This window comes from Anopheles ziemanni, chromosome 3 (assembly GCF_943734765.1).
Source record: "Anopheles ziemanni chromosome 3, idAnoZiCoDA_A2_x.2, whole genome shotgun sequence".
NCBI lineage: Eukaryota > Metazoa > Arthropoda > Insecta > Diptera > Culicidae > Anopheles > Anopheles ziemanni.
The window spans coordinates 30,623,767-30,642,606 of record NC_080706.1 but is presented as its reverse complement, the minus strand read 5'-3'; the positions used below and the strand labels follow the sequence as shown (position 1 = coordinate 30,642,606).

General features: G+C 49.3%; 1 protein-coding gene and 5 non-coding genes across 6 annotated transcripts; 3 read left to right on the top strand and 3 right to left on the bottom strand.

Annotated features, from left to right (window-relative positions):
- Nucleotides 1-716: 716 nt before the first annotated feature.
- LOC131287345 (rootletin) lies at nt 717-18,429 on the bottom strand. Its single transcript, XM_058316387.1, has 11 exons — nt 17,767-18,429; nt 8,967-9,733; nt 8,738-8,903; nt 7,178-7,387; nt 6,395-7,102; nt 6,177-6,328; nt 4,683-5,364; nt 3,644-4,514; nt 3,391-3,576; nt 884-3,329; nt 717-810 (listed from the first exon to the last, which is right to left on the bottom strand). Exons 1-11 carry the CDS (start codon nt 18,382-18,384, stop codon nt 717-719), a joined length of 6,900 nt encoding a protein of 2,299 aa, XP_058172370.1. The 5' UTR covers nt 18,385-18,429.
- Nucleotides 4,586-4,657, top strand: Trnag-ucc (transfer RNA glycine (anticodon UCC)). Its single transcript has one exon. It is a non-coding gene; the product is annotated as a tRNA-Gly (tRNA).
- Nucleotides 5,641-5,712, top strand: Trnah-gug (transfer RNA histidin (anticodon GUG)). Its single transcript has one exon. It is a non-coding gene; the product is annotated as a tRNA-His (tRNA).
- Trnar-ucg (transfer RNA arginine (anticodon UCG)) lies at nt 6,033-6,105 on the top strand. Its single transcript has one exon. It is a non-coding gene; the product is annotated as a tRNA-Arg (tRNA).
- LOC131290100 (U6 spliceosomal RNA) lies at nt 7,591-7,697 on the bottom strand. Its single transcript, XR_009189280.1, has one exon. It is a non-coding gene; the product is annotated as a U6 spliceosomal RNA (small nuclear RNA).
- LOC131290099 (U6 spliceosomal RNA) lies at nt 10,599-10,705 on the bottom strand. The gene has a single exon (XR_009189279.1). It is a non-coding gene; the product is annotated as a U6 spliceosomal RNA (small nuclear RNA).
- Nucleotides 18,430-18,840: the final 411 nt, after the last annotated feature.

The window sequence follows — 18,840 nt, the reverse complement described above, 5'->3', positions numbered from 1 at the left end:
CATGAAATATTTATTTGAAACATGGTACGGGTACCTGATTGAACTGATGACTAACTTTGCACAGATATGACGAGCTTACACGCTAAAGGAACAACTCTTATGATTTGATAATTTCCAAAGCGATGCTTTTCATGTTTTAGGGTGAATGGTTGAAAGTGTCGCTACCTTAATCTTATCCTATTCAATCATGCACTTTCGTTCTGATTGTTTGCCATTATTGTACGTGCTTATGATGCGTTGGAATTAATAAAAAGACTAATCTGGTCTAGACCCTACTGGACGGATTAGAGGTTCCTACTATTCGAAGTACTTAATATTCTTACTAAAGCATGTACTGATCATTGATACTTTGGTTGGTTTACTTTGGTTAGACGACTGAAGTCCTGGCTAAGCTAGTGAGATGCTATTGCACGGAATGCATTTAATTTTATGTAAATAACTTATTGAACTGAACTGAACGTAACTGATAATTGTTGTAAATGTAATTTGACTTTACCTTCCACTAGAAAAAACAAAAAAATGTTTGTTTAAAAACCTGTGGGTTTCTATGAGAAACTGGTGACCATGATCTTAAATCGTTGCAAATAATGCTATCTGGTCGTATCAAAATATTAATCATATATTCGTTGTTCTGCGGCGACCATCGTCTATCGCGTTGGCAGTTTACGTGAGTATAGGTGTTTAACCGGCAGTGAAGAAATGGGATCACGCTTCCTTTAGCGGAACGTTGGGCTCAGGCTACGATCGTAGTCTCCACCTCGACCGGCGGATGTTGTCGGCGGAAGGCTCATCGAAACGGCTGTGTCCAACCTGCACGTACAGATGAGAAATGACCAGCCAGTTAGTGGGAAAGGATCGGTTAAACGTTACCGCTTGCACTTACCGTCGAGCTTCACTTTCCAGCAGGCCAGTGTCCAGTGGATCTTGAGCGACGTTTCGCAGCGAATCGCCAATGGTTTGGCGCAGTTGCTGCATTTCTCGTCCTGCCCTAGAGCTACGCAGTATGTACTGCTGGCGTCGCTTCGCTTCCTGCGCCAGCTGTTCCCTTAGCATCGATACCTGATTCTCCAAGCGGGTCACCTGCTGCCGGTGTGACTGTTCCCGGGCATCCAGCAGCCGTTCGGCCTGCACTTGCGCGCTTCGGTAGCGCTCTACGTCTCCAACACCGACCCCTAAACTGCTGATACTCTTGCTCGGCGACTCCAGCAGCTTTGCCTTGGAGCGAGCCAATTCGGCTTCCTTTTCGGCCAGCATCGTCTCCAGGCGGCGCACCTTCATGCGCAGATCACGACTTTCCTGTTCGATTTGGGCATGATCCAGGCCGCAGCTGAAACGTGTCGATGATCCTTGATCGTAGGTACCGGACTCGAGCCGGTTCGAGTCGTACTCGCCACCGATGGTCTTCTTTTCGGCCCGATCGTATTTGCCTCCGGTTAGGGCACGTTTTTCATGCTCCAGTGTGCGTATCTTCTCGCTCAGCGCTTCCACCTTGTTACGTAGTTCCGTTCGCTCGCGCTGGGAGTTGACCAGCTGCCGGCTGAGCTCCTGGTCACTGCCTCCAGCTCCCGCGCTTCCCGTGGCGGCTAGCTGTTCGCTCGTTTCCTGGTTCCATTTCGCCAAACGTAGCTGACTCTCGAGGGTAGATTTTTGCACCTCACACTCGGCCAATTGCTCCTGGAGGCGTGTGGTACCGTCCTGGGCGGCCTGTTGGTTGCGGCGCAGTTCATTTATCGTATGCTGGGCGGCGTCCAGCCGTTCTGCCAACACACGCCGTTCGTTTTCGCTGTTGGTGAGCGTTTTCTGGATCTGCTTCAGCTTATCCTGTCCCAGTGCAAACGTGTGACCCTGGTCGGCATTGTGCCGCTGCAGGCCGGCTATCTCACCACGCAGCTCTGTCTCCGTGATGGCGGCGGCTTGCAGACGCTCCTTAAGCTGGTCAACCGTGCTCTTCAGCGCAACACAACGATCCTCGAGCTGCGTCAAAGAACGTTGCTGATTTTCAAGTCGCTCCTGCTGATTGCGGATCGTACAGTCCCGTTCCTGCATGGCCATCTGTAGTCGCTGTATGTCGCCTTCGAGAGCGACACGCTGTAGATCGAGCTTCGAGGCTCGTCCCTCCGTGCGGGCAAGTTCATCCTGCAGGTGGCGCTTGTCCGACTCGAGCCGGGCTCCAGTTTGGCGACATTTTTCCAGCCGCTCCTCCAGGTGAGCCTTCTCCTCGCTAGTGCTTCCCAGAGACTGCTCCAACTGGGCTGCCTTTTCTCGCACCGACGTCAGCTCGTCCGACTTCTGGCGCAGAGTTTCCTCCACCGACTGCAAGGTGCTCGTCTTCTGCGCCAAACGAGCCTCTAGGTTAGTTTTGTCCTCGTGGATAGCTCGGTTGTGCTGCTGTAGCTTATTGATCTTGGTCTCGAGTCGTAGCTGAGCGTCACTACCCTCTTGCAGTTGCTTCCGGGCGGTACACAGTTGTACCTTGAAATCGTCCCGCTCGCGCTCGATGTGTGCGATCTGTTGCATCAGCGTACGTACGCCTTTACGTACCATCTCCGGATCGACATCGATCAGTATGTTCTCGCCTGACAGGCTACGCGTCTCGTGGCCCTGATGGTGATGATGGTGATGATGCTGATGGTGATGAGCATAGTCATCCCGCTCGGAGCGACCAGTCCTTGCCGGGCTGTAACGGCGCGATGGGCTCATCAAACGGTACGGCAAACTGACCGAACCATCCATCTGAATGCCCGCGATGCGGCGTAGTGTGTGCCCGATCGAACTCAGCTTATTCTCTACCTCCTTTTTCTGGGTCTCCAGTTGCACGAGCTGCTCGTCCAGTGCCCGTACACGACCCTCCGAACCACCTAGGCGAGCCTTCAGCTCCTGGATCTGCTGTGTGGCATCGGCCAGACAAACTTCCAGGTTGTGCTTCTGATCTTCAAGACGCTTTTCACGCCCACGGCCCTCTTCCATGCGACCGCACAGTTCCTGCTCGCGTTGGTGGAACCGGTGTTCGTCCTGGTTTGCCTTACAGCGTGCCCGTCCCAGCTCTTGGCGGGTAGCACACAGTGTTCCCTCTAAGTCGGCCATTTGCTTTTTGATTTGGTGCAATTCCGCCAGAACACGTTCCTTCTCTTCGCACTCGTTCGTAAGTCGTGCCTGGAGCTCTTTCTCCGACGCGTCCTTCTGGGTGGTATCCGTCTGGAACTTCTGGATGTCCGTTTGGGCCGTCGACAATTCCTGGTTCAACTTGGTGACGTTGGTCTCCGTCTCCTTTAGGATTGTCTGGAGACGCACCTTATCCTGTTCCAGTGTATTGCGAGTGTCCTCCAGAGCTAGAAAACACCGGATTCCGATTATATAGCTCCGTTACGGGGTGAACTAAAGTAAACTTACATGAAATCTTGCTAAGTGCATCCTCAATCGTACGTGCCTGTTGGCGACGTTGTTCCTCGACCCGCTTGACGTGATCTCTCAACTCTTTGTTGCTGTTGGCGTACTTGTCTCTTTCGATGTTACTGTCCGCCAGGGTTCGTCGTGTGTCAGTCAAATCTTTTCTTGTGACATCGGTGTTATTCTCAGCTGAAGTGAGCGCAAATAAAGAGATCGTCAAGCAATATGTCCTACTTCCATGGAATATTTAACTTACCTTCTTTCAATTTACGTTGCGTATCTTGAAGCTGATGATTCAGAGCGTCACTACGATCCTCCGATAGACGCAACTGTACCTTCAGCTCTTCCACGTCCTTCAGCAGGGTATCCTTCTCTTCCCGCAGTGAGCCTGCAGCGACCTCGAGACGGTTGTGTTCCTCCTCCGCCCGAATGCGCGCTTCTTCCGCCTTCGTGCGCATCTTGGAAATTTCATCCCGTAGGCATCCGATCGACGTACGATCCTTCTCCTGCCGTGCGGCCATTTCACGCTTCAGGCGATCGCCGTTCTCCAGTTCGTTCTTTAGCTCGCGTGCGGTCACCTCCAGCTTCTCGATCACCGCCTGCTTGTCCCGGTGGGCGATCAGGAGGGCTTGCTGCTTTTCATTTTCCGCCCGCAGGATCACCTCCTCGTGCTGCTGGTTCAGCGCTTCCAGATGCATCTGGAGCGACTCGAACTGCTCCTTCAGGTGTTGTATTTCCATGTCCTTTGAGCTTTCCAGCGCCTGCAGCGCCTGCTGGCTGCGCTTCTCGAGTGTCTGTCGGATTTGTTCTTTCTCTTCGTTTAGCTTCTTAATGTTCTCCTCACTGAACGTTCGCAGGCTGGAGAGCTTCTGCAAGAACTCGGCCTCTTGGTTAGCGGCCGCATTCGTGAGCTGTATTTTGATGTCCTGTGCACGCCGTTCTGCATTTTCCAGGTCCTTGTTGAGGCGAGCTATTAGGGCCTTGTGCGATTCTTGTTTGATCAGCAGGTCCTGGTTTTCTCGTTCCAGTGCATCCTTCTTCGCTTCGGATTCTTCGAGCGAAGTGTTGGTGTCGAAGAGGACAGCCTCCAATGATTCCTTTTCGCTTCGAAGTGAAGCGAGTTGCTCCTTGAATTGAAAAAGAGAAGAAAATGTGCCGTGTGTTTAAAATACAGCTGTATGCGGTGTTTGTTCTCGAAGCGTCGGTGGTGTAATGGTCAGCATAGTTGCCTTCCAAGCAGTTGATCCGGGTTCGATTCCCGGCCGACGCACGGAAATTTTTTTTGCTTTTCTTACCTGCAATCTTTGCAGTTCCTTTTCATGTCCCTCAATGGTGACCGTCTTTTCTTCGCTTTCCTTGACCAACTCTTCGAGCGAACGGTTCAGCCGACCATTCATTTCGTTCGACTGTTCGAGACGCTGCCGCAAACGCATCACTTCCTCGCCTATGGTTTCCTTTTTGCGGGAAATAGCTGCCAACTGGTTGCTCAGATCGTTTCGCTCGCGCGCTACACAACTCAGCTCCGCCTCGATCTTGTCCTTTTCCAACTCGAGACACTTCAACCGCTCGCTGATGGCCAGCTTCTCCGAGTCCAAGTCAAGGCGAGCCTGTTCCGCGCTGATTAGTTCCTTCTTCAAAGACGCCAGATCGGCTCCCTGGTCGCAGGATTGAGCGCGCAGTTTGTTGCGTTCCTCGTCCAGCTGTGCTACGGTGGTCTTTAGCTGGCGAATTTCCTGGTCCAGATGGTCATTGGAACACGTTCGCTTCTCTAGGGCGGAATGAAGCTCGTTCCGCTCGCCCGTAACACGATCCAGTTCGAATTCTAGCTCAAGTTTCTGTTTCTCGAGCATGTTCAGCAGGCCATCTGATTCAATGCGCTGCTGCTCGAGCAAGTCACGCGAAAGATAAAGTTTGTTCAATTCCTCGCGAAGCGTGATTGTTTCCTCGCGCAACCGGCTGCATCGTTCTTCTTCCGCTCTGGAAAATATGCAACAAAACGACAGTAGAAATTGCCAGCATTGCTTGTTGTGTGGATACTGATGTAAATCTAACGTGTTTGTCTCATAGCCGTGATCGTCTAGCGGTTAGGACCCTACGTTGTGGCCGTAGTAACCCCAGGTTCGAATGTTGGTGACGTGAATTATACATACAAGGAATCTTCGGCGGTCTTATTGCGTATTAGAATATGAAAAATGGCCATTTTGATTATTTTTATATGAAAATAAGGACGCAGAAATGCATCTCAGTCTCATAGCCGTGATCGTCTAGTGGTTAGGACCCTACGTTGTGGCCGTAGTAACCCAGGTTCGAATCCTGGTCACGGCAGTGAATGCTCTCACGAGCACGCACTGTCACGGAGAGACTGAGGGAATTTTTTTCACGAATTTTTTTGACCACTCCGTTTTCTTGTTTTTAATAACATTTTGAAAAGTAGAATACTATTTTGTTTAGGCCTTTTGCGAACTGTTAAATGATAAAACTGTATTATTATTATTTTAGGCATCCGATAGATGCCATAATAAAAACTGTTCTCACTGTTCGTTGTTCCCAACAGAACGCAAGAGAGCATGGAGAGAAACTTCCAAATTGGGGTTAAAAAAAGGTCTCTCCGTTTATAAACACGTTTGAGAGAGAAGTTTCCAAGCGACCGTGTGGCCTAATGGAGAAGGCGTCGGACTTCGGATCCGAAGATTGCAGGTTCGAGTCCTGTCACGGTCGAAATCTCCTGATTTTTTTTTCTCCGTAGAATCTTTTTACATTATTTGGGCTTTGTAATGTTTATAACATACCTTAAATTCATTTCTTGAATGTCTTTATCTTTGTGCACTCGCTGCAACTCCAGCTCGACCATCTTTTTCTCCTCCTCCAGTGCGTCGTACATTTTTTGCAGTTTGCTATTGACATTTTGTAATTTCTCATAGTCAGTGTTTAAACTTTCAACCTGCGGAGAGAAGAAAATGAGTCAGTAGTGGTCACGAAGGAACACGGGCACACAGCGGGCACTTACAATGGAGTTGAGTTCCGCCTTGCCTCGCTCCACCGTGTGCTTATCCGAGCGCAAGCCATCGAGCGTCTTCTGCAGACTGTCCCGCTCCTTGTACAGTTCCGAGAGCTGATGGTTGGCCGAGTCTAGCTTCTCGGTCAGCTCGCCCACCTTGCCGGACAGCACATCGCGCGTATGCTCGCAGTTCTCGTACTGCTTCTTGGTGGCCTTCAGCGCATCATTGTTCGTCTGCAGCTTCACCTGCAGGTCGTGTATCGCCAGCTGGTACTTATGCAAGGCAGCCTGCACTGCCGAGATAGTACCTTCGGCGAACGCCTGTGAGGCCCGCAGTCCACCGCCCCCCGCCGCGCTTCTCTTCGGCGAGCGGGGAGCCACCCCGGGCGATAGTCCCGAGACCGGTTGCGATAGGTGCAGGTGGGCCCCCATCTCGGCCGAGGCGCTGGATTCTGCGTCCTGCACCACGGCGTGCGCAATGTCGCGCAACGCTGTTTGCAGTCGCTCAACTTCGTCGTTCATGCGATGAGCCTGGGCGGCCTGACTGTCGGCCTGCGTGTACCGGTCGTCCAGCAGCTTCAGCTCCTGGGCCATTTGCTGCATCCGTTGGTCCCGCTGGCTGATTTCCTGTCGGGCCGTCTCGTACTGGATGCGCAGTTCGCCGAGCTGCGATTTCAGGTCCATATTTTCACGCTCGATATGCATCTGCTGCGCTTCCTGTATGCAACATAAAAGGAATCTCTAAGTCTCTGGTTCGAAGCTGGGGCAATTTCGACACTGGACAACACTTACCTCAAACTTGGATGATTGCTTTAAGTTTACTGACACACCGCCGCAGGCTCCGGTTACCTCGCGGGCCGTTCCGGAGAGCTCGAGATGCATCCGACCCAGCTCCATCTTGGTCGTGGAAGCCATCTCGTTGTACATGCGGCGCACCTGGACAACCTCGCGCCACATCTTCAGCAGGCGCGTGTGCTCATTGTTATAGTAATCATTGAATGCCTTCAACGGAAATAAGTAATCGTTAATCCATGAAGAACTACTAAATGAAAAAAACAAACAGAACAAAAATAGCGAAAATGGCTCGCAACGGCATGAGTTCGAATCCCAACTAAGACCGGCATATTCTCCTAATAATGACTGAAAAAAGTTCTATCTCTGATAAATAATAAATAATAATTACCAAAAGAGGAAGTATGTGACAAAAAAATGTGGAACGCTTCACGATTTTGCGTGTCATCCTTGCGCAGGGGCCATGCTAATCTTCTCTGTATCGTTCCAATTTTAGTATATGTCCAGCCGAAGCTAGGACGAAGGAAGGACATTTTGTTTCGTATATATACCTGCGACCTTCCATTTCAGTTCTAGCGATGGATAAGGATGCGGATGAAAAGCAAAAGGGATGCTTTGACACATCGTTTCTCTGAACTGTCAAATCGCTGTTAAGCTTCAACTACAAATTCAATGTGTCTTTAAAACAGTTATTGTAATAAGATTGCTAAAGATCAAATATGTTTGTTTTATAACCGTATTGCACCGTATTGAAAGCAAATTATTTAATTATAAGAAGTTATTGCTGTCAGTAAAAACACCTCCCCTGTACGAGAGGACAGAGAACTTGTCTAGTGAGGCCATTATGAAGAAGATTAAGAAGAGAAAAGCGTGTCCATTTTTTCAAAGATAAGATTTTGAAGATGTAAAATGCGTACGGTTCGTTGATGTTCAAACTACGGTCGAATAATTGTAAATATAGTCTATGTTTTTGTTTCCTTTTTCCATACATCTACTTGGTAAGAAAATGTCACTTTTTGAACCTCTTGTACACACATTGACCTGCACAAAAAATCGATGTTGGCAAGCTTTTAAGTTTTATCTGCTGCCGCAACATGTACGTTGTGTTTTGGCCTTTTAGGCGCTCTTCCTTACCGTGTCGCCTCAGTACCAAGGGAACATATTTATTTTAGATTTGCAGGCAATCAGGATCAGACCTTATCCATGCCGACCATATTTTGTCGTAACATTGGTTGGCTGGTCGGTATCAAGCATCGAATGGCTTGATCATACCGTATCATCACTTCCTATGATTGTAACCTGGAGAAACGGACGGATTTTCACGGGTTCTAATCACACGGCACCATGCTATTGTAGCGATGTTTAAAAAATGCTGCTGCAATCGTGGCAAACGCAGTCGTTTCTTCCGCGCGTCAGACGGCGATGGTTCTAAAAATAGAACATCCTATCCCCTCGCGTGGTGCAAACACAATGGAGTGGAGTGCGCGAGATCCGCGGTGCCGCTGTCGCGCTTACTCTGCAGATAGACTCAATGTGGAGATAGTCATAACATGCGCTCACCTGCTCTTCCTCCTTCCATTCGTCTTCCTTGTTTAGTAGTTCATCGCGTAAGCTTTCCCAATCGTTGGTAAGCTTTTGGAGATCGTTCGTAAGCGCTTCGTTGGTACGATGAGACTCCTCCAACTGCTGCCGCAGGCAGGAGTTTTCGACCAGTAGTTTTTCGCATCTGTGTAACAAGAACAAAGAAGGCTTAGGTTTTGCAAAGGGAAAAACTTCTACCAATAACTACCGTCGTCGTTCCTCGTCAAGCTGATGTCTGACTTCGTCGTGCGATCCTTCGGAGTACTTCCGGCAGGGGGACTGCGATCGCGACCGTGACCGAGCTCTTTCCCGAGCCACCGGGCATACGGACGGTAGGCTTAGTGGTCCCCCGGCATCCTGGCAAATGCCGGAACCCACCCCTCCAGGAGGTGGGGAGGCCGGAGCGTGGTGGCCGTGATGTCTTGATCCCGGCGATGGCTCACGACTTCCTGCTCCACCACCATAACGGCCACTTCCACCACCCCCTCCGCTGGAGCACATCCCACCGCCTGGTGGCGTCGAATGTTCCAGGTCCGTGCAGCGCTGCTTGTACTGGAGCACCTTCGCCTGCAAGCGGCTGACCAGGGCCGCCTGGTTATTCTGGGCCTGCTTGTACGTGTCCAACCGTCGCCGATAGTTGTTCGCTTCCTCCTGGAGCCGATGGCGCAGCTCGTTGTTCTGCCGTATAAGAGCGCTGGTGTCCGCCGCACTGGGTGGCGTTCCGGCACTGCTGGCCGTGACACTGCTACTTCCCGGCATCCTGCTGGCTGTCGATGAGGGCCCGTGGTTCGCACCGCTTCCACCACCGGCCGACGATGCGGCGGACGTTTCGAGCCGGCTCTTATTGAAGGGCCTAGAGAATGGTTGCTTTTTCGTGCCACTGCCAAACGTCGTACCACCGGCACTGCCTCCACCTCCTCCTCCTCCTTCCGAGTGGCGCAGGCCCAAACTTGGGGCACAATCCTTACCGTTCAGCTGTGGCGAAAGATATTCAGCGAAGAAAATAATTATTTAACTATAAGTTCGTCACTTACGACTCACATCGAAGTCACCTTAAAAGATACAACTTTTCTCATCATCCAAAGTACAACAACTAATAAACAGACGATAAGCCAGGCAACATTGACCACCATTCACGCCACGTTTGCTACTGTGAGGTGGACAACCCGGACGCTGACAAAACCCCTAAACCACCGCAGTGGTCATTATTGTTGGGGTCCGACATTTCGGCAACCAAGAGTCGGCAATCAAAACAGAACCAACCATCGTCGCCATGGTAGACTCACCGAACTCCTCGGGGTCTGGAAAAAATCGATATCCCACGAAAAAGATCCCACGCAAGGACGAGATATTGTGTCCGCCTCGGTGTGGTAGCCGGTGGTCAGGTGAATAACAATTACGACGTCATGAAACATATGTGAGAGGGTGCCGGACAACCACACGATGTAAATTATGAGCTGAGGGGGAAACACGTGGTTTAAATGTCCCATACCAGGGACCAGGACCCTTGATTCTCCGAGTTTGATAGAGTACGCATGGTCATGGTTGAGGGAACACCACTTGTGGCACGTGTCAAGAACAACACAAGTGAGTTGTAAGGTATTGTTACTCTCTATTTCGGGGCTACACCATCGACGGCTACGGTTCGAATCCCGACCGGGAACGTCCCAATGTGATCGGATACATTAGGTTGAGCTGTTAAGAAATTAAGTGTGATTGTGGATTCGCAAAATGTTGTACCTTTAAAAGTGGTCTAATTGAACAAAGTCGAAAACAATTACAAAAGCGTTACATGCCTACTTCAGAAAAATAAAAGAAATACCAAACATCATTATTGCAAAAAAATGTGGAACGCTTCACGATTTTGCGTGTCATCCTTGCGCAGGGGCCATGCTAATCTTCTCTGTATCGTTCCAATTTTAGTATATGTCCAGCCGAAGCTAGGACGAATGATGCGTGTTTCACATTGTATATATACTTCTTCCACTCCATTCTAGTTCTAGCGATGGATAACATGGAATGTGAACTTGACCGCGCCATCTAGCGGAATCGGGAGAAACTTATACTGCTCATTTGAAAACGGTCATCAACCGTTGGGGTAGATTATTTTATGTTTGGAACCAACGTAGGTATATTATATAGAGGAGCAGGTACCGCGTGTCCGTGTGGGTTAAACAGGTACTTTCATCGGTTTGGAAAATGAGTCCCGTGAAAATATTTTTTTATTAGTTCATTGGTAGTAAAAAAAATGCGATTCTACGAACGCCTGCTCAAACACTTATCAGTGCGGGTTCAAAACACCTCCTAGACCCATCACATCCCGAAAAAGTAGAAACAAGAAGAAAATATTTAATCCACGAATGTGCTAATAAAACTTTAAGATGTTTTTGCATGTGAAGATACATTGGAAAATACTTTTCATATTGATTTTCCGGAAACGTTGAAACGCCAACAAACAATCTGACCTTACAACCTGATCACTTGAGTGAGCAACATTTGTTATGGAAAACACGGCTAGAGCTCGCCACGGCGCATTAAGTAATTTCCACGTGTCATTGTTGATTCCTAGTTGCCCTTTTATGAGTAAACAACCGAAATTACCATGGTTGTCGCTGTTAATTGGTTTGACAATTGAATGAAGCCGACGTCAATCAAACTAGGCTGTTATAATGGATGGTATTTTTAGAAACGATACCTTTAGTTACGAGACATTCAGGGAGATGTTTTCTTTTGAAAACTTTGTTTACGTTATTGTGCCATTTGCACCACCATTTGGCTTGATTATATGATCGAATCAGTTTTGAATCAGTAATATGGTTGAATGAATACTGATGGGAAAGTTCAGGTATTGCAGCGCTTATTCAAAACACATGAACGTTGCGGGGGGGTCCGCGACAGCCGAGCGGTAGCGCCGGTTAGAAAATCGGCCCATGAGCGCCGGGGCTCACCACCTCGACGGCGTGGGTTCGAATCCCAACCGAAACCGGACCCTCCCCTGTACGAGAGGACTGACTATCCACGTACGTACAACAGGGAAACAAGTCTCGTAAGCCCTTAACGGGCAGGCATGACCAAGAGGTCGTTTACGCCAAGAAGAAGAAGAAGAAGAAGAAGAACGTTGCATAAACGTATTGCTTTCAGTAGTAAAGTAAGCTGATTTTGTAATGTTTATTTGTTGCTTTCTTTTTTCTGTAAAGCCGATTAAACTAAAGGGATTCACAGTTTGCTAACATTAAATGGGTGAGAATTGAGAAAAAAAACTGAAATACAAATAATGTTCTCGAAAAAAAACTTGATTTACGCAAAAAGATCATGCTGGGAAGAAATCGACTATCTTTAATCAACGACGATGTGCTGTTTCAACATTTTCCTACCCCGAATCTATCGTCCTGAGGTTTGGAAATAAATCGACTTGCGGCCAGGGTAGTGATTATTCGCGCATACCACACATTGAAATTACCCCACAATAAAACAAACGCCCATAATTCATCACCAAGCGCAAAGGAAATTCCGTGTACTCCCTAGTTAACCCTCGGCAGGGAACTGTAGTAAATAAAATTGCATCAAAACTAACTTTCCTTTCTCCCTCTCGAGTGAATGAAAAGAAAAAAATAAAATAAAATAAACACACATTCTTTACATTCAATATTGGAAGCTCGTTGATATCGATAGAGATGCCGCATGGAGGAACATGTCCTGTAGGTAATGTAAGGAACCCGTTTGTCCCCTTCTTCCGAACAGGTCGTCAAGGAAAAACTGGAAGCCGTGCGGCGGAAGGAAGATTTTTATCGAATGTAGAATGGATATTCCCGTTTTTCCGGAACCAAACATTTTGTCAAATGGTGACGTGCGAGACAAGGCCTACGGAGGGAAAAATCGCCCATAAATAGATAGGCTGCTCGTAGCATTTTTCCATTTATTTATTTACTTGTTTACGGGACGTTATTGAAAGGCACGCTAGAATTTTTATGATTATTTATGACAGGCGAGCCCCGCCGCTTTGCATTTGCAGGGCATTTGCTTGCTGTTGGGGTCCAAGTGCTTCCTTCCGAGGAGGAAGCTCTCAAAGCACATGATCGAAGGACAGGAAGGAACGCGATTCGATAATATTTACGAACTACGACGACCTCATAGTAGCGCAAACACACACACACACACAAATCCCCACCGCCAGGGAAAGACCCTTCCATTCGTTTCTGTCTCAATGTCGGTCTATTTTTTCTCCATCTTATTATCGGGAAAAATATTCGCAATCTTTCCACGGCCTCTCGTGGCGTGGGTGGGAGCCAAATCTGGTCCAACCATCCGAATATCGATGGGGCATATTTTTCCACGGTGGACATATCACGGAACCACCACGGGGAGGTAAAGCAAGACAGTGAAGCTTCCTGGAGGACAGAACACAAGCAGGGGTTGATTTATGAGCATACCCCACCACCATCCATGCTCCGTTTTTAGTTTCACCAATCCCTCCCTTCCCCTCGTGCTCTCTTCCGCGCCGTGGGGTGACTAGTTGGGCGATCATTATTTTCCCTCCGGAGTGGAGCGAGTAGTAAAAGTTTTGTGAGATCGAAAATTGTAGTAACCAAAATTCGTAAATAGGCCACCCCTTAGGCTCCTCGAAGTGCTTGCACCACCACACACCATGCCTCACCCTCCTCAGGTGTGCGTGTGTGAGTTCGTTGGACCAAACTGGTGGAGAGGCCCGTTTTTTCCGGGGATAGGATTGGCTGCAAAATTTGATCGATAGCGACAGAAGGATCAGAAACGGAACGAAGCAATGCGATACCGGAGTGAATGCGGATGCGGAAGCGGAGGTGCGGAAGTAATGATTTCAGCACCGTTGGCTTCTGTGTTCCGGCTTGGCAGATTACCGCTGGTTCTAAGCGAACCAATTTTTGTTTCATTTGGAATAATCGAATTTTGAAGGGAAAGGTCCCGGGTTCGGTTCAAATTAACCGGGTTCATTAACGTCAGGCAAGCTGGTAATGTTTCCCTTTGCAAAACGTAGGAAAATGTTACAAACGAATCAAGAAGTTTACAGGAATCAAATCTTCATGATTATCGGAATAAATGTACTTCACTTATAGCAGGCCTAATAACTTATAGCACGTATCATAAAATAAAATAGCATAAACTAAACTAAACTAAACTCAACATATATCGTGATTTGGTTCAAATGATCGAGTGGCTCTCTTAAAAAATATACAAGCAACGAACTCCTAATGTTCTAGGCATTGATTTCTAATTGCGAAGAACAATAACCCCTACCGAAGCTTTCAACATAACGCGAATCGAAGCCTTATTGCGAGCAATAATATCGATTAAGCGTTGCGTCTGCAAAGTTTCAACTACACCCCGGCTCGTGTAAGTGTGTCTGTAGTGTTATCGGCATTGGCAGATCGAACCAAAGGTTTTCCAAAAGGAAGCATCCTGCAGACATGTACTTTTCAGCAAATTCAACAATAACTTCACCAACTACACCTTCACGTCTATTGTTCCCATTCCACCCCTTCGTCGGTCGGAGACTGTTGATTGTGGATGGAAAGTCAGCTTTTCACGTTGGGAGCAGCCATGTTGGATACACAACAACGCTTGTGACGAAGCCGGAAGGAAGCGACGGAAGCCACAGAATGATGGCATGATGAAATAATGATTGGTTTCGCCGTGTCCGCTAATTAGCACACAACCCGGCGGCACCCGGGAGTGACCCGAAACATCGCGTGCCATCACGCGCGAAAGCAATCAGCGCAAATCAAAGTCCGCCCACCCACCCGATGCTCCCCAATGGAGGCCGGCGCCCCAGGATGCAACATTCTTCAACACACCCATTTTGCAGCATTGACTTGGGGTTCCCACTGCAAGTAGGGGCATTATTGTTGGGAGAGGTCGGTGGGAAAATAGGAAACGGACGTTCGACTGCTCCAACACGCCGTAGGAACGTGTTCCGCCGCTGAGTTGGGGGGCTATTATGGAGCAATGGATTATTTTTGACAGCTCACTGACAGGGTTTATTTTGGCCTCCGCGATTGGCGAGTGCAAGCAACAGGTAGGAGTAAAAAAAACAGTGTACTAATAGTTTTGACTAGCGGAATTCAAAACTTCCTCAATTTCCTCCCAGGCAACGCGCATTCGATAGAGTCATCGCGTTTGACAGGACAACGGCGAGGCTAAACAACAGACCAGTGCTAGCAACGCCTGCACACCGTTATCAGCAACCGTGCCACCGAATCCACCGTTAACCGGTTCGGGTACGCTTTGCAATCTGCTGCCACGTCGTGGTGATTGTCGTAGAATCATCGCTTAATCTGGGGTCCGGCGCTCGAAACATAATACACTCATCATCTGCACATCTCGCCGGCCGCGGGTCGCGATCTGGAATCCAACTAGCTACATACATATGCTTCGCCACCACAACAACGTACAACGGACTTCGAACTTCGTACTCTACCGTCTCGAAGCGGAGCGTCGAATCGCTACCCTTGTTGGTTTTTTTCTTGTTCCGTTTTTTTTTTTGTTTTGTTTTGGAATTTCCAAACAAAATGTCCACCTCGCCGGAAGCACGTGTACGCTGCTGATTCGGCAGCTGTGTGTCCTCGCGGGCGCACGTGGTATCCGAGTATGTGAGCAGGTTGCTCCCTGACGCACCTCAACGTGCACCCACATCCCACAGCATGGCTGCTTGAAAGAGGTGTGGGAGAAGAAGGTAGGCGCGGGTAGAGGGTCAGTTGTGATGATCCCGATGCAAATAATATTTTGTCCGTTCCGAAGAAACCGATCGTCGTCTTCTCTGTTGCTGGCGAGCGATAGTTGTGGGTGATAGTGATAGGGAGTATTTTGCTATGAAGGCGGTTGTGTGTTTCTTTTGGATTAAAAAGGAAGAAAACACAGTAGTTGGTTGGCCGGTTCTCGAGGGAAATCAGCAGATCAAACGTTGTGATTGCGAATGTTCAGCTAGGTTAGTTGCATAGCTGAAGAAGTTTAAGCTTAGAAATGATGAAATCTAGGGTGGAACATTGCGTTAGTTACATCGAACGACGGCTTAGAAAAACCAGAACTACAACAAGGATGGAGTTACTCAACGACCCTCATAAAAGATAGTGTCCTAATCCGATCGGAAAGACCTAGTGCACCGTGTGTTGTTGACAAATAAACCGTGTTGTTTTGTTTTGCCCGAACCTAAAATCACCAAATCTAAGTAGTCTTGCCTTGTGTTCTGTTTAGCACTTCCTAAGACGCATTCAAGTTTCGACTCAATGAGGAATTTTTCTGTTAGGTGCTGGTTTCCAGTCTGTACCAGTTGCGGGAAATAATTACCCCGCCGGTGATGAACTTTGCTCGCCGACTCGGCTCAAGAACCGACGACGATCGGAACCGGTAGGCGATGATGCAACTTTGCTGCCCTCGAAGGAGCTTGTCTTGTGGCTTATCGTTCCGGAGGGGCCGAGACACAGACACGCACACGATCGAGATACGGTTTACGGTTCAAAGAGTAACTGCTTCGGAGCGTTAGAACTTAGAATGGCGGCTGCAGCGAATGCGGTTGAGGTAATCACAAGAGTGGATCCTGCATGATTTCGCCGAGGCAGCACCGGTACAAGATTGATGGTAATTTACGATCTTTTTGCAGCGTGCCCACTGCATGGCAACATGCTGTCGAACGTCGTCCAATGGGCAGAAAGATGGGCACGGCCGTGAGGACCAGGGCGCGATTTCTTGAAACCGGAAGCATCAAACGGCTCTTATCGTGAGAACTTTGCCTCGCGGAGAATCTGCTGGCCTATGGTGAATCCTCCATCGTCCAGGCTCGTGGTAATCACGTGCGCCGTCGCTGGAGTAAGTTTCCCACGATGCCTCCGAAAACACCGCCCCGCGCACAACTCCATCTCACCGCCAGCTTGAGAACCGAATTGCAGCGCCATTAAGGATCACGCCGGCGATAACCGGTACTGTGAGTGTATACGTATTATAAATTCTGACCGCACGATTGATATTCAATCTTTCCGGTTGGCTGCCGCGCCTGGTAGGAACGTGGGTCGCAGGAATTGCACCGGGAGTGACCGGTAAAAAGGCCGCTTACCCGGATTCTTCGTGGGCGCTTATCAGTGCGAAATCGTGTGCATCATGCGGTCAAATGCTGACACCCGGAGCGTAGGGTGGATTGAATTGTTAGGGAGAACGGATTAGAACGCAACTCGGGGTGCCCTCAATGCGGAGGAAATTTCCATAAACCCGTGCTCGATGATGTGCATGGCACAACACAATTCATCACTCGATTGCCTTCAAAGTGCAATTTGTAGGTCCAAAACTGGGTTCTGACAAATATCCCTAGCTTCCACTACCGTATGCCGTAAGTTACAATCTATCATGCCTAGCCCCACTTCGAACTGGCGGAGTATAGAACCAACCCCGACAGAACACTCAGTTAATCAAACTGTTTTTTTTTGGTAAACCGTCGGGAAAGGCCTAAACTGAGAAGGACACGCAGCCAGATAGGCAGGCAAGAAGGCAGGATTTATGCCTGACCTGTTTTGGCCCATTTATTTCAGCCTCACTCGCCATTTCCCAGGCCCGAGCTCGTACCCGAACGTCATGAGCATAGGAAGAACTAGCTTTTGAGTTGATAATCGATACCCAGGACTCCGCAGAGGGTTCACCGTTGGTTGGGCGTAGTTTCGCGCTCGGAGGAAAGAGTGTCTTCTTCCGTTTGTGAGGAACCGTTCATGCCTGACGGTCGTTTTCGGCGTGTAGTCAACACGCGCTTCACAAACCACCAATTCGTGCGTTGGATATGTACCCCGACGGTACTGCATGGACATCAAGTGTATGCAAAACAAGTGATTGTGACCGATTCTTATGATGATGTAACGTGGGCAACTTTGGAGAACGTTTGGAGTTCGTGGGATTTGGATTTGCTCGCTGGTTTAACACTGATTTTGATTCCGATTCGGTTAGGATTTCACTCGAGAACGATTGATCTATTCTACTCTCCGCATTTAGGAACTTACGCGTGACATCACGCCGACGTTGTTGCGAAACTTGTTAAAGTGCTCCAAGAGGTAGACGCGACACTTGACACAGAACTGCTCGAACTGCTGGTGACCACTGGCCGCTCTGGTAGCGGTGTTTGCTGACCGTTTGTCGAAGATGAGCTTGACCGCGGCCTTTGCGTCCCGATCGGTACCGGTTTCCCCCGACGCAGACGATGCTCGGGTAAAGTGTGATGCCGTACTGGACCAGCGAGCGCTGGGACCACTCGGATCGGTGGGCCCACAACCAAGCCTCGTAGCTGGCTCGTATCTCAACCAACCCTGCCCGTCGGCCGCTAGATACAAATAATCCACCAGTTCACTATCGGCCACACCAACCGCTGCCACTATGCGCTCCGCTGCTGCACTTTGCTTCTGCCCACGACGATCCGCTCGGTCCCGGTCTGCTCCGGCTGAAAACTGACGAGGAACTGAGCCGCCCGGGGCCAGTTCGGGCCCTTTTCTAACGCGGCCCGGCCCGTTGCCACCAGCGCCGTTGTTGCAGAAGATAATTTGTTTATCGTTCACCTTGGTGACGAAGCATAGATCGCCGATTTCGTCGAACGACACCTTTACACCGCCGTTACTTCCTGACATGCGCCGTTCCAGTGCCACGGCCTGCTCGAGCAGTTCCAAACAACGGGTCCCGGCGGCGACCACTGCGGCAGCAGCGCTGGGGACGGTGGGCGGCGCGCTCCGGTACGCTGTTGACAACTTGCCCGTTGTTTGGAGGTGGGATTCGGCGGCCCTCGGCACCCTCGGTGACGGTGGCACGTCCTCGACCAGCCTGCTGCTGGCAGCACTGCCGTGCGAACAGTTTCGAGATCGCAAATCTTTCCCATTGCTACTGCTTGCGGATGGCCGCGTTTGCGAACAGGAATCCGCCCTTTTGCCTCGTTCCATTGGAGGATTGCCTCTGTTGTCCCTTTTCCTATGGTGCACACGCGTGAGGAGACGGAAGTTTCGGAAAACTTTCACGGCACAACGTGCTTTGAAAGTAATTTAAAAACTTTTCACCGTCACTACAGCCACACACACACACACTCTCGAATT

What these genes read in the sequence shown, in the direction of transcription:
- LOC131287345 (XM_058316387.1), bottom strand. Translation starts at nt 18,384, where the DNA reads ATGTCAGGAAGTAACGGCGGTGTAAAGGTGTCGTTCGACGAAATCGGC. An exon ending in ACGTCGGCGTGATGTCACGC is followed by an intron (nt 9,734 to 17,766) that starts GTAAGTTCCTAA and finishes CTTTCGCCACAG; the next exon opens with CTGAACGGTAAGGATTGTGC. An exon ending in CTTGACGAGGAACGACGACG is followed by an intron (nt 8,904 to 8,966) that starts GTAGTTATTGGT and finishes CTTGTTACACAG; the next exon opens with ATGCGAAAAACTACTGGTCG.